Below are 13486 nucleotides of genomic sequence, written 5' to 3' on the forward strand. Positions count from 1 at the left end.
GTAGCTCCGTCAGTCTCCGTCAGGCATTTTAATTTAGAACCTCTACGTGTAGAATCCAGTCTGTCAGCGTGTCATACTGTGGTGGCTTGCGTGTTGTTGCGACGGTGGAAACTATGCTACAGGTATTTCACATACCAGCACAATCATCGGTGGTGGACAGATTTCAGCCAAGCTTCCAGAGTAAGACAGACTAGGAAGAAAGACATGGTGATCTACTTGTGAAAATTATTGAAAAATTTAGGGATCACATCGGAGCATTATCTGACTTGCTTGCTTTGGATGCATCATCAGGAGGGATTAGTCACTGGAGGAGGTCATCATGTTTGGTGAAGTAGAGGGCCAGCGAGGGTGAGGGAGACCCTTGGTGAGATGTATTGGCACAGTAGCCCCCACGATAGACTGGAACATGCCAGTGAGTGTGAGAATGACACAGGACCAGACATTTTGTGTTTTGTTCTGCTGTACCTAAGGTTACCATAAATCAGAGTTGACTTGACGACAGCTATCTCTCTCTCTATATATCATCTATCTATCTATCTGTCTGTCTATCTACATGGAAATTCATTGGACTATTGGAACCAACAAACATACCTGAATCTACCCATCTTTAGGCAGAAGAATTCTTAAATCAGAATGAATATAGGACTAAATTTTCTGTCTTAATGATGACCCATAAAAAGAGTTTCGGACTCATGGAACCCTGTCTAATTTTAAGTAATCTTCACTGTCTTCCTTATTTCAATTTAATGTTTTCAGTTACACTTTTTTGCATTTGCTTTTTTTAAAATAATTTTTATTGTGCTTTAAGTGAAAGTTTACGAATCAAGTCAGTCTCTCACATAAAAACTTGTATACACCTTACTACATACTCCCAATTACTCTCCCCCCAATGAGACATCCTGCTCCCTCCTTCCACTCTCTCTTTTCATGTCCATTTTGCCAGCTTCTAAGCCCCTCTACCCTCCCATCTCCCCTGCAGGCAGGAGATGCCAACATAGTCTCAAGTGTCCACCTAATCCAAGTAGCTTACTCCTCATCAGTATCCCTCTCCAACCCACTGTCCAGTCCAATCCATGTCTGACGAGTTGGCTTCAGAAATGGTTCCTGTCCTGGGCCAACAGAAGGTTTGGGGGCCATGACCACCAGGGTCCTTCTAGTGTCAGTCAAACCATTAAGTCTGGTCTTTTTATGAGAATTTGGGGTCTGCATCCCACTGCTCTCCTGCTCCCTCAGGGGTTCTCTGTTATGTTCCCTTTCAGGACAGTCATCGGTTGTTGGAGGGCACCATCTAGTTCTTCTGGTCTCAGGATGATGTAGTTTCTGGTTCATGTGGCCCTTTCTGTCTCTTGGGCTCGTAATTACTTTGTGTCCTTGGTGTTCTTCATTCTCCTTTGATCCAGGTGGGTTGTTAAGACCCCAGATGCCACTCTTCAAAGTGGGATGCAGAATGTTTTCTTAATAGATTTTATTATGCCAATTGACCTAGATGTCCCCTGAAACCATGGTCCCCAAACCCCTGCCCCTGCTTCGCTGACCTTCGAAGCATTCAGTTTATTCAGGAAACTTCTTTGCTTTTGATTTAGTCCAGTTGTGCTGTATTGAGTGTATTGAGTGTTTTCCTTCCCTTCACCTAAAGTAGTGCATTTACTTTTTTTCTTCCACTTAAATTTTTCTGGAAATGGAGAGATAACTGGCCAACATTTACCAGAGTAGTTTAAAAACAAACACTGTTTTTAAGGACACCATTAAATACAGCCTAACAAGTGTAGCTGTGTAATGCTAGGCTCTAGTTGTTGTTATGAGTCTATTCTGACGCACGAGGACCCTGTGGGAGCAGAGAACTGATCCATGGGGTTTTCAAGGTTTTTTTTTTACATTTTAGAAACAGATCTCCATGCCTGTCTTCCAAGGTGTCTCTGGGTGGGTTTGAACTGCCAGCCTTTCTACTCATAGCTGACCTCCCCTGTATTGTGTGCTATCTTTCCCTTCACCTAAAGTAGTTCTTATCTACTATCTAATTAGTGAATGCCCCTCTCCCCCCCACCCTCCCTCTCGTAACCATGAAAGAATGTTTTCTTCTCAGTTTAAACTATTTCTCAAGTTCTTATAATAGTGGTCTTATACAATATTTGTCCTTTTGCAACTGACTAATTTCACTCAGCATAATTTGGCAGTAATTTTTATGGAAACAGCTCACCAGGTCTTTTGTCCATGGCACCACTGGGTGGACCCAAACTGCCAACCTCTCAGTTCGTAGTCAAATGCAAACCATTTGGCCATCCAGGGACCTGTTAGTAATAAACATACACATAAATTAGAATAGCAATAGAAAATTGACATTGTGTAATTTCACAGTATGTGGATTGATGAGTGAAACGTCTTTGTTCTTACTATTATTAGCATCATGGAAGGGAAATCCCCATTTTCCAGTGCTCTATTTGGACCCTACTTTCAGTTCAGGTAGAACTGGAAGACCCTAGAGCCATTTGAGGCTGTATGGGAAAATAGATTTCTGATCTATGAAGTTGTCTTCAAACTGAATCATGGTCACGGGCTGCCTCTTTTACCCTACCCTCTGATAAATATTTCAAAGTATGTTCGTCTGTGTGTACATATATTGTGTTTTTTTTGCATCTATGGACGTAAGTATATACTCAATGTGATTACAAGAAGCAAACTTCCCAGGGCAGATTGTCCTCAGTCCTCTCACATGTAAAATGAGGGCATGAGATTAAATTGTCTCAGAAGTCATACGCTCTCAGAAAAGAAAGCATTCTAAAGACTGCTCCTTTAATAGTAGTAATAGTATTTGTATAGTAGTACTAGTTGCCCCTTGGAAACCCTATGGGACAGTTCTACTTTGCCCTGTTTGACTCAGCGGCAGTGGGTTTAGCTTTTTTTGTTGTTGTCGATTTAGTAGTTCTTGTCCCAAGAATAAATAAATCTGTCTTGGAAGAAGTACAGCCAGAATGCTCCTCAGAAGCTAGAATGGCAAGACTATGTCTCACGTACTTTGGACATGTTATCAAGAGGATCAGTTCCTGGAGAAGGACATCATACTTGGTAAAACAGAGGGTCAGCGAAAAAGAGGAAGACCCTCAACAAGATGGACTGACACAGTGGCTGCAACAGTGGGCCCAAGCGTAACAAAGATTGTGAGGGTGGCGCAGGACCCAGCAATGTTTCATTCTGTGGTACATAGGGTCACAATGAATCAGAACCGACTCGAGGGCACCTAACAACAACAGGGCTAAGGGAGCCCTGGTGGTGCAAGGGTGAAGCACACAACTGCTAACTGAACAGTGGGTGATTCGAACCCACCAGAGACTCTTCGGGAGAAAAGACTCCGCGATCTGTTCTCTTAAAGGTTTACAGCCTAGAGAACCCTATGAGGCCGTTCTACTCCGTCCTATATGAGTCAGAATCAAGTGGATAGCACACCACCACCACAACAGTAGTGATAATAATAATATTATTATTATAAGATTATTATGAGAAATTCAAGGTCATGATAGACTACTAAGTGATCTACTAAAGGTCATATACCTAGTCAATGGCAGGACCAGGACCTGAACTCAGGTCTCTCAGCCTTAGTCCAGAACATGTCATTGGACTTTTGATTTTGGATGGTTTGATTCTTGAATGGAATACTGCTGCTTCATTTTTCCCTCCTTCCCTCATTGGTGGTGTTGTTATTGGTTAGTTTTTAAATTTTATTTGTATTTCTTTTTTAAAAAATCTTTGCAGCCTGTTGGCCAGGATGAGGAAAGTCTATGATATCATTCTCTAAATCAACCCATCTGAGTATCATTGCATATTGGGTATAAAGTTAATTTCTTAACATGTAAAATGCCTTTCAAAATTAACAGATATACTGTTTTTTTTTACATTGCACTTTAGGTGAAAGTTTATAGAGCATGTTAGTTTTTCATTAAATAATTTATACACAAAGTATTCCATTACACTGTTGTAATCCCCACAATGTGTCAGCACTCTCCTCATTTTTACCCTGAATTCCCTATTTCCATTTGTCTGGTTTTCCTGCCCTTTCCTGCCTTCTCATCTTTGCTTTTGGGCAAATGTTGCCTTTTTGGTCTCATATGGTTGACTGTTCTAAGGAGCACTTTCCTCATGGGTGTTATTGTTTGTCTTATAGGCCTGTCTGTTGAAAGGTGATCTCCAGGAGTGGCTTCAGATCCAAGTTAGAAGGGCGACTAAAGGCCATAGTCTTGGGGGTTCTTCCAGTCTGTATCAGACCAGTAAATCTGGTCTTTTTTATGAATTTGGATTCTGTTGTACATTTTTCTCCTGCTCTGGCCAGGACCATCTATAGTGATCATTGTGGGAGTCGTTAGTAGTAGCTGGGCACCGTCTAGTTCTTCTTGTCTCAGGCTAGTGGAGGCTGTGGTTCCTGTGAGCCATTAGGCCTTTGAACTAATTGTGTCCTTGAGTCTTTGATTTTCTTCACTCCCCTTTGTTCCAGACAGAACAGATACACTTTTGATTCTAAGAGTATTTTTTCTTTAAAGAAGTTAGAATGAAACCTTCTCATCCTGGTTAACATGGAAGCTACATGATAGAATTATTTTTTACAACTGGTAAAATTTAAAGGTAACATTTACGGATATAACTACAGTCCCAGTACGAGTACTATGAGCAAGCTGTCAGCTCTTATATATGATATAAAACTACATGTTTTTAGTAATATTTCCTAGGCTTAAACAGAATTAAAGCTGTGATAAAATTTGACAAAAGCTGGGAAATTTGTACTTCTTTCAGAGGCATTTTTTTTATGTTCTTAACCAAGGAATGATTTCTTTTCTTCAGCCACACATTAAGATTGTTTGAATCTCCTAAACTGCCATATATTAAATTTGAAACATTTCTTCATGGTGGCCCTGTTCTTAATTTTTAGAGTAGTACTATCTTGACATTTTATTCACATATTTACTTATTCAAAGATATCTTTAATTTCATATAATATGTTAGGTACTGTGATCAACATCAAGTATACAACTTGGTCTCTGCCCTTACATACTTGCCAATCTGGTGAACATGTCTTCTGTAATACCGGTCTTGGGAAAAGATGCTACAAATTCAGAAACTCAAAACTGAAGTAGATATGATTTATGCTTGTATAATCTTGCTCATTCTCAAGTCAAAAATACACTCCAATTAAAGGACAAAATTCTGAATTTTATGGATTTTGACAGTTTGCATCAGTATATTGCTTACCAGTTGCAGATATCTTATACTTTGAAGAACAATCACTTACTGTTTTATTTATCTTGAAGAAATATACTCATAGTAATTTATGAAACAGGAGGAATTGCCCGTAAGTAGTAAAGTTGCACTGAGTTATAACCCTTACACGTTAAAATGATCTAAATTTTATCACAATCCAACACATTTTCATCAAACATTATAGCCATCATTCTTTTTTTTTTTTCTTTTAAAGGTATATAGTTCTAAGCTTGGAATTGACAGCCTAAAGAACAACAATGTTGTTTTTGTCATTATATCTTTGTTCAGTGGTTGAAATACGAGCTTTCTTAGTACTCAGGAGAATTTGCAGTAGAATGAAACTATTTGGTGATTATTTTAACACAATTGTATAAAATCATTTGTGTTTATATCAAAGTGTTTTAAATTGTTAAGCATATGTGTCAAATTATAGTCAGTGAGTCTAAAATTTTGATATCATTTTCAGTGTTCAATTTGTACAAAATAACTTGTGTTATATTTTTCTAACCCAGTTGAGAAGATACTGAGCTGAAAGTCATTCTGGGGGCTAAGAACTATTTGGGTACTCACTAGATCTGTGATTTTGGCCAACTCACTTTGCCTTTCTGTTTCTCATTCTATTCATCTATGAACTGGGGAGTGGACCATGATAACCCTTCAATTCCCTTCTAGTTCTGACAGTCAATGGGAATTATTTTCACAATCATAAATTTTAGTTGTGCAGTACAAGTCAAAATCTGAAAAGCTTCCCTTTCCCTTTATTAATTACAAAATAAAGAGATTCCCGGAAGGGTTTTCTCCCCCAGTACCTGCTTCACCACACCTGATGCAGGTATTGTTTGAGCAGCAGTTTTGTTTACAGCCTGATAATGGAATTGTGAGCTTAAGGATCAGTTATACCTAGAAGGATGTTTTGTAAAAATTTCTGCTTCAAAATTTTTTATCTTTTCCTCATGATTCCACTCCCCTGTCCACTGTTATAACATCCTTTTCTTTTAATAGAGCCACCTTTCTTGTATTCACATAAATTTGACATCTGAGACTTATTCTAGACTTTGCTTTCTAACCCCCACACCATCTATTCAGTAAATTAAATTAATTCTAACAAATCAATTATCTATTTATAATATTTTTAAAATCTTGACTTTTCTTACCCTCCCCTCCCTCGCTCCCCATCTCATTACTCTGATGCAGTGTTCCCCAAAGTTTGGTTCGTAGACCACACACACTAAATCCCCCAGGGTTCTCTCTCATGAGAATCACTTACTGTCATGGATTGAATTGTTTCCCCCCAAAATATCTGTCAACTTGACTAGGTCATGATTCCCTTGTATGATTGCATGATTGTCTACCATTTTTTCTTCTGATGTGATTTCCCCATGTGTTGTAAATCCTACCTCTATGATGTAGTAAGGTGGATTAGTGGCAGTTGTACTGATGAGGTCTATAAGATTAGGTAGTGCCTTAGCCAATCTCTTTTGAGATATAAAACAGAAAAGCAAGCAGAGAGACATGGGGACCTTATATCACCAGGAGGGCAGTGCTGGGAGTGGGGCATGTCCTTTGGACCTGAGGTTCCTGTGCTGAGATGCTCCCGGACCAGAGGAAGACTGTTGATGGGGACTTTCCTCAGGAGCTGACAGAGAGAGAGGGCCTTCCTCTGGAGCGGGCGCCCTGAATCGGACTTCTGGCCTACTGGACTGTAAGAGAATAAATTTCTGTTTGTTGAAGCCATCCACTTGTGGTATTTCTGTTACAGTAGCACTAGATGACTGAAACAGAATTTGGTATCAAGAGAGTGGGGTGCTGCTCTAACAGATACCTAAAATATGGAAGCGGTTTTGAAACTGAATGGATAGAGGAGCCAAAGCAGAGGACCAGCAGTGGCAGAAAACTTGCAGTGGCAGAGAAGTGGCAGCAGGAGAGAAGTGGCAGCAGCAGAACCAGACCAGCGCCAGAAAGAGCTAAAGCTGGCCCACAGAACAAGAGAGCTGAGTGACTGTGTGCAGGTGGAGTGGGGTGCCTCCAGGCACTTATTGCTGGAGCTACAGAGCTTTGGAATACTTGCCCCAGCAGGGCAGATGTGGGCATGAGTCCCAAGGAGCCAAAAGGCCAAGAAACCAGGAAACAGAAGCTGAAGAGACAAGGAACACAAGAAGCTGAGCTGCTTCAGTCTCAAAAGGTATGGCCTTGACCTCAGGGGTTTCAAGGGTGGAGCCATGGCCTCTGATGTTTCTAAGGTTGGAGTTGTGACTCAGATGAACTAGGAGAATGGTGCGTCTAAAGCCAAGGGAGCAGAGTTGCCGTCCCAGTGGGCCTGGAAGGCGGAGCTGAAGCCCAGGGCAGAGGGGCCTCCACTCAGAATCCTAGAGTGTGACCAATACCTAGAGTCTGGAGGGCAGGGCCATTGTGTAAATTGTCTCAGGGAACAGAAGATTATTTTCAAAGCCTCGAGGGCTAATGTAATGTGGTGTACTTACGTTCTTGGTACCTGTTATTCCTTCTTTTCATCCAGTTTCTCCCATTTGTAATGGAAATGTCTAGCTTGTGCTTGTTCTGCCATTGTACTTTGGAAGCAGATAACTTGTATTCTGGATTTCACAGATGAAGAGGAATTTTTGGATTTTGGACTTGGACTTGATTTAAGAGTTTTGTTATGATACCATAGGTTGAATATGTTTTACATGTGGCAAGGACATGAATTTTGGGGGGCCAAAGGGTGGAATGTCATGGATTGAATTATGTCCTCCCCAAAATATCTGTCAACTTGGCTAGGTCATGATTCCCTTGTATGTTTGCATGATTGCCTACCATTTTATCTTCTGATACGATTTCCCTATGTGTTGTAAATCCTATCACTATGATGTACTATGATGGATTAGTGGCAGTTATACTGACGAGGTCTATAAGATTAGGTAGTGTCTTAAGCCAACTTCTTTTGAGATATAAAACGGAGAAGCAAGCAGAGAGACATGGGGACCTCGTATCACCGGGCGGGCATCACTGGGAGTGGGGTGTGTCCTGTAGACCTGAGGTTCCTGTGCTGAGATACTTCCAGACCAGGGGAAGACTGACGGTGGGGACCTTCCTCTAAGCCGACAGAGAGAGAGAGAGAGAGCCTTCCCCTGGAGCCGGTGCCCTGAATTCGGACTTCTGACCTAGTGGACTGTGAGAGAATAAATTTGTTTGTTGAAGCCATCCACTTGTGGTATTTCTGTTATAGCAGCACTAGATGACTAAGACACTTACAGTCCCTGTTTGTGGGGGTCCAGATCTTCACAGTAAAAATCTTTGAGGTAGGGGTCTGCTTGGGGACCTACATCAAATTCCCCGTGTCAATGTTCTCACGAATTCTTCACCTTCTTTCCTGTAGACTGGTTGTGGGTAAAAGGCTAATGCATGCTGAACCACTTTGTGGACTGCTGCCTTTACATGTTCTGCCCAGATCATATAGCACTTTGTTTTAAAATAGAGCATTACCTGACACCTCTTGTTCTCAGCCTTTGATATTTCTGCCAAAACTCAGGCAGGAGGGAAAGTCTCGTTTAACTCCCCATTACACTTAATTTAATTCCCTTTGTCTTACCTTTATAAGATTTCTAAATATTAATGAATACATGATTAGTTAATTTAGGCATGATCAGCTTCATCACACTGTAGTTTTTCTTTCTTACTCAGAGTTAGCTAAAAAAAAAGTGATATTTCCTAACAAAATTCTCCGGTTGTTTCAGAAGCAGTTGCTTGAGGTTCCTAATTTTCCGTGATAACTTTTTTCCATCCCATCCTCTTAATCTTTATACTTAATTAAGCCTTTTTCTTTACGCGTCATTGAGGATCTTTGGGGGGGAAGGGTGTTTCTATAATATTAAATTGATTCTATTTATTCTCTAAAACTCTTAATCACCATTGCCATTGGTTATACACACGCACCCACACACATCCATGCAGGAGACAGAGAGAGAAACACGACATTTTGAGCACCAGAGCATTGTAGCAGAGAAATTGGTCCTCTTTGGAAAGACTTTGGCTGCTGAGGTGGCAGGGATGATGGCTGAATCCTTGGAAAAGGGTGGGCAGACCTCCTGCCAGGCAATATGGAAAATGGTCATTTTATTTGAAATCTACAAAACATTTCTGTGTGGAGAAAAGGTGTCAATCTTTGAATAACATTTTCCTTACAGACATAAAGGAGATGATTCTCAGAAGTGGGTGTTTGGAACTGATGGCTGCATTTATTCTAAGGTAAGGACTTTAAAAGCCACAGTGTTTATTCCTAAGTTTTTCTGTTCCCATATTCTTGTAAAGTGCACTATTGTTGAGAGCAAGAAATGCTTTTTCCGCACAAATGATTTCACTCTGTACCTAGTTTAGAATTTAACTTAACTCAATACATTCCTTTGAGGTTTTGTTTGATTTTAAAAGCCAAAAATAAAATTTCCCTTTTCATTGCTATGATACTACCCAGAATTTCAGGGTGTCAGTTTCATTTTGCATTAAAATAAGGAGATTAACACTTTGGAAAACTGGCAATAAGCACTAAAGCTGAACATGTTTGAACAGCCCAGAAATTTCCCTGTCAGTTACATGCCCAACAGAAATGCTTATATATCTTAAAGAAAAGACATTTGCTACAATGGTAATAACAGCACTAATTGTAGTGGGCTCAGTGTGGGAATTACTCAAATGCTTATCAGCAGTAGAATGGATAAGTAAATAGTGGCATGCATTTATTCAATGATATATTATAGGCAGGAATTAGCAAGCTTCTTCTGTAAAATGGTCAGAGAGTAAATATTTTGGGTTTTGCAGGCCTTACAATCTCTGCCACAAATTCTCAGCTCAGCCTTGGTAATACGAAAACAACCATAGACAATATGTAAACAAATGGGTATGGCTGTGTTTCAATAAAACTTTATTTATAGAAACTGGTGGTCAGCCAGATCTGGCTCATCGGCCTTAGTTTTCCAACCTTGCTATACAGCAGTGGAAATGAATGAACTGCAACTACGTGTAACAATTTATATGAATCTCACAAACATAATGGCAAACAAAAGAAACCAGAAGCAAAATAATACACATTGTATGATTCCAGTTATTTAAAATTTGATACCAGGCAAAAAAAAAAAAAACAAAAAAAAAACAGATCTATTGTATTAGAAGTCGAGAGAGTGGTTATGCCTGAGGGGGCTTGGGGAGTGCTCCTGGTGTGCTGTGATATTCTTTTTCTTGATCTGAATGCTTAGTTCTGCAGGTGTTCACTCTGTGAAAATCCATCAAATTGTACACTTATCATTTGTGCACACCTCTGTACGTGTATTATATTTAAATAAAAATTTTAACAAAACGAGGAAGTTTGCCTTGGGTTCTCAGAATTTCCTTCCTGCTCTATGATTCCAGGCTTAAATGATGTTAATCAGTCATTACCAAAACAAACAAACAAACAAACAAAAACGTAGCTGTCGAGTTAATTTTAACCCGTAGTGACCCTATATATATTTTTTTGCTTTGAAGAGTCATTCATATTCAAGAAGGCAAAAATTCAGTTCATTATTTGTTAGTGTCTGACTTCAGAATCCCACCATCATAGTCCCAGAGATGCCAAAGTTACTTAGATGCTGGAGACTGGAAATACATGATACGCCATTTATCAATTTATTGCTTCTCAGCTCCAGGTATACCCTTCATTGCCTGCTCTTTTATAATTGAGATGAACTTTATAAATACTCTGCCTTGCCAGCTGGCACAATGTTAAGCTTTGTCAGTAGAAAGAGGTAGTGGGGGACTTCGAGGAGGAAGGGGTTTGTCTTCCTGATTCTATTGTAGCTTTCTTGTCAGGCTTTCAGAGTGAGTGTTAATTTTCTACAGTGCCCAGCAGCCAGTAGCACATGGCACCTTACCTTGGGTAGCTTGTCCTGGCACTAGCCTTGGATGGCTTCACAGCAGAGTGCCACTAGTAGAGCCTCTCTCTTGTGAGTGGTTTCCTTCATCATACCTCTGTTGGGTGGCTTGTTAGTGAAGTGCCATTATCAGGGCACCTCCCTGTGCTTCCTTCAGCACACCCCCCATGGGTGGCTCAGCCTCTAGGCACCTCCCTGTAGACAGCCTCAACTGGCATTCCCAAAATGGGTGTCCAGTGCATGTCACTGGTGCCGCACCTCAGGCACGTCTTCAACCATACCTTTGCCCTTTTCAATGAGGTCTGGGTCTTGGCCCTGGGTAGTCCTCTTCCTTTGGTGCTTTATCTCAGGCCTGTTGGTAGTGGTTGCTTCCTATATCTGATATTTCTGTATCCTTTGGAATTATCTTTCACTCTTCCTAGCCAATTCCCTGTTACTCCAATCTCATATTAATCATCATTTATAACTCTTTCATTACCATTGGCATAAATGGTATGCAACCCACTTTTTATACCGCTGGACCTCAGAGGTAAGGTGTTATTCCAGTTCTAATGCATTTGAAATGTGTGACACTCAGCAGACCAGAGTTGGAGCCTCATTATTGTGTAGGTTGAGTGTTCTATTAGGTGATGCTTCTCGGATGTGTTAGTTTTGTAAACTTTTTTTTTTCCCCGTTATTTCTGTGAGATAAGGCTTACAACTGTAATTATGGCTTTCCTGTGTGATAGTTAGGGAGCCCTGATGGGTTCATTTTGGTTTTTCTGTCACATTTGGAAAACCAGAGATCCCCCATGTAACCTAATGGAAAGGTGCCTGCAATAAACTACTTATCTAGTGCTCTTTGGTATATTGTTATACCATAAATCTGTGGTAGCAGAGTACCACTCGTCTCATTGGTGGCTTGTATTATCAGATCATATTTCTCAAAATCCATATTACCAACCAAAAATTTAGATACACTCAATTTGTAAGCACACATTCCAATACTGAAAACACATGCCATCGAAACAAAACAAAACAAAATTTGAGGAGAAAAAATATAGTAATGAAAGGGTGTATTAAGCTTTTCCTGTTCAGATTACTAGGTGGTTCTGTCTCCTTATTGGACTCTGACAGATGTGCATGATAACTTGGTTCCTTTACTGCTCTAGAATTCCGTAGTTGAAATGTCATTCCCAGAAAACCTGCATCATTTTAGAAGTCTGGAGAGTTCAATATTTAAATTAAAAAAATGTATCATAATAACATTTCCCTGAGCAGTTATTTGTGGGCACAGTGGCTGGAAATCCAACGCCATTCCCTAATTCAATGAGGACTGTACACCTTTAGCTCTGCTGCTAACTGGGCAGGATACTTGACACAACCATCAAAGGTGAAAACCAGAAACCAAACGTGTTGCCGTCGAGTTGATTCTGACTCATAGTGACCCTACAGGACAAAGTAGAACTGCCCCCTGTGGTTCCCAAGGAGTGCCTGGTGGGTTTGAACTGCTGACTTTAGGTTAGGAGCTGTAGCTCTTAACCAGTATGTCACGAGGGTTTCCCAAAAGTGAAAGCATTTTAAAAATTACCTTTATCTAATTTCACTCTGAGACCCACTCCAACTTTCCCTTCATTCTACATCTTATCTCTACCATATTCTTGAGCCAGCGTGAGGCTGCAGGTTGGTGGAGTCACAGAAAGAGCAAACTTTGTACATCTTGGTAAAAATAAAAAGTTGAATTTTGAGACTGTACCAAAATACCCCTTCAGTCATATCGGTGAACCTACCCATAATGACTTTATTCTGAAACATACCTGAATACAGCTGGCTCCTATTACCTAAGAACATAATTAAATCTTATGCAAGTTTTACCCTCCCCACCAAGAAGAGCAGGACCAAGATCAAGTGTGTTTGCCTCACAGCTTCTTTTTTCTCCCAAAATTCAGGTGTCCAAATATCTACTTCTATTCTACTGTCCTCTTCACCTTTTTCTCCAAAATTCTCAATTTGTGATTTTCTAATTTTTCCTAACAGTATTACTGCTATGCAGTAAATGATGCATACTTTCATGTTTCAAACACAAATTATCTTTAAGAGGCTTTGATTCTAAAACTTCTTTGAAGTTCTATTCCCAAACAAAACTGCTGATTTAAAAATTTTAGTTATTCTACAACCAGAGAGCAAAACCATTTATTATTGAGGCATCACGTTCTTTTTAGAGGTTTAGAAATGTTGATTAGGTATAAATTCAGTCATATCCAAAACTATATTCATCTAATTAAAGATAAAATGGAGGATAATTTGGTCATTATTTACAGCAACTTAAGTGTCCTTAGGATACAATGGAAATGGTCTGATTGTTA

At 39.9% G+C, this 13486-nt stretch overlaps 1 protein-coding gene across 1 annotated transcript in view; it reads left to right on the forward strand.

Annotated features, from left to right (window-relative positions):
* Positions 1-13486, forward strand: part of DCDC1 (doublecortin domain containing 1) — a 522229-nt gene that overhangs the window by 267351 nt on the left and 241392 nt on the right. Inside the window, exon 16 of the mRNA XM_064289443.1 lies at positions 9426-9486. Coding sequence (XP_064145513.1) covers positions 9426-9486 — 61 coding nt within the window. The remainder of the gene's footprint in view (positions 1-9425; positions 9487-13486) is intronic.

The sequence above is a fragment of the Loxodonta africana genome, chromosome 7 (assembly GCF_030014295.1).
Source record: "Loxodonta africana isolate mLoxAfr1 chromosome 7, mLoxAfr1.hap2, whole genome shotgun sequence".
Taxonomy (NCBI): domain Eukaryota; kingdom Metazoa; phylum Chordata; class Mammalia; order Proboscidea; family Elephantidae; genus Loxodonta; species Loxodonta africana.